The sequence below is a fragment of the Cariama cristata genome, unplaced genomic scaffold, assembly GCF_000690535.1.
Source record: "Cariama cristata isolate BGI_N322 unplaced genomic scaffold, ASM69053v1 scaffold18481, whole genome shotgun sequence".
NCBI lineage: Eukaryota > Metazoa > Chordata > Aves > Cariamiformes > Cariamidae > Cariama > Cariama cristata.
The window spans coordinates 21,351-22,313 of record NW_009597747.1 but is presented as its reverse complement, the minus strand read 5'-3'; the positions used below and the strand labels follow the sequence as shown (position 1 = coordinate 22,313).

Sequence of the window (963 nt, the reverse complement as noted above, 5' to 3'; positions counted from 1 at the left end):
AGTTCTGTTTCAGCCAAACCAGGACAAGCCCTAGGTGAATAACCTCTAGAATGAGTTTTCCTTCTTTTTTATGAAGAATTAAGGCTAGATGTGTTTTAACTTACTCATCAGGTGGATGAAATAAACTGTTGATTTTGGCAGGAAGAATGGACAGAGTTTAAATAAGTTTGTTCACCAACTTATTAATTCTGAATTTGTACCATATGCACGTGTATTCTTCCCACTGACAAGCACTGAAGGGAGATCCACATCAATTACGGGGCAAAAATCTTTGCAAAAGGAAGAACGATTTACCTTAGAAGAAAATTTGAGATGAACCTCCGCTTCATCAGCTAGACTCTTCTTTAGCTGAGCCCAAGCCTCTCCTAGTGTGCTGAAAGAACACAGCGAAAATGATCAATGCCCTCTCTTCTGCACATCTTCCCAGTGAGGTTTGACAGATACTGTCAGATAGATATGATACAATGCTTTGTACCATATCTCGCTCAGCAAAATCACAGAAAAGTGATAGCAGAAATCTGAGAAGATAACCTATCTCTGACCAAGGCAGAATTATATTGGCATTGTATGCAGCAGATCCTTGAAAACACTATTCATAACGATCTCCAGTTACAGAGATGCCAGAGTCTCCATAAGCAAGATACTTCAGTATCTTGCCCTTACCATAACAAAGTTCTTCTTTCCTAATCCTTAAAATAGATCTTCACCAATGCAGTTTTTCCATTGCCTCTTCTACTTCACACCCTAGTTTTGGTGAACAGATTATTCTACCTCTCCTCAGAGAAGTTTTTCAGTATTTGAAAATCACTCCATCTTCTTTTTTCTTCGGACAGGCAGTTTAGGTACGCTCCTCAAGACCCCCTCCAACAGCCGAGACTCCTCTTAAAGCATCATAACCAAAACTACACTGTCTTCCAGCAGAGGTCTTCCAGTTGCTAAACTGGTAACACATTATTTCGTATC

General features: G+C 39.8%; 1 protein-coding gene across 1 annotated transcript in view; it reads right to left on the bottom strand.

Annotated features, from left to right (window-relative positions):
• Nucleotides 1–294: 294 nt before the first annotated feature.
• Nucleotides 295–963, bottom strand: part of LOC104168448 (growth arrest-specific protein 7-like) — a gene marked incomplete at both ends in the record, with an annotated part of 12,275 nt that continues 11,606 nt past the window's right edge. Inside the window, one exon of the mRNA XM_009709037.1 lies at nucleotides 295–373. Within this exon, the coding sequence (XP_009707339.1) occupies nucleotides 295–373 (79 nt within the window). The remainder of the gene's footprint in view (nucleotides 374–963) is intronic.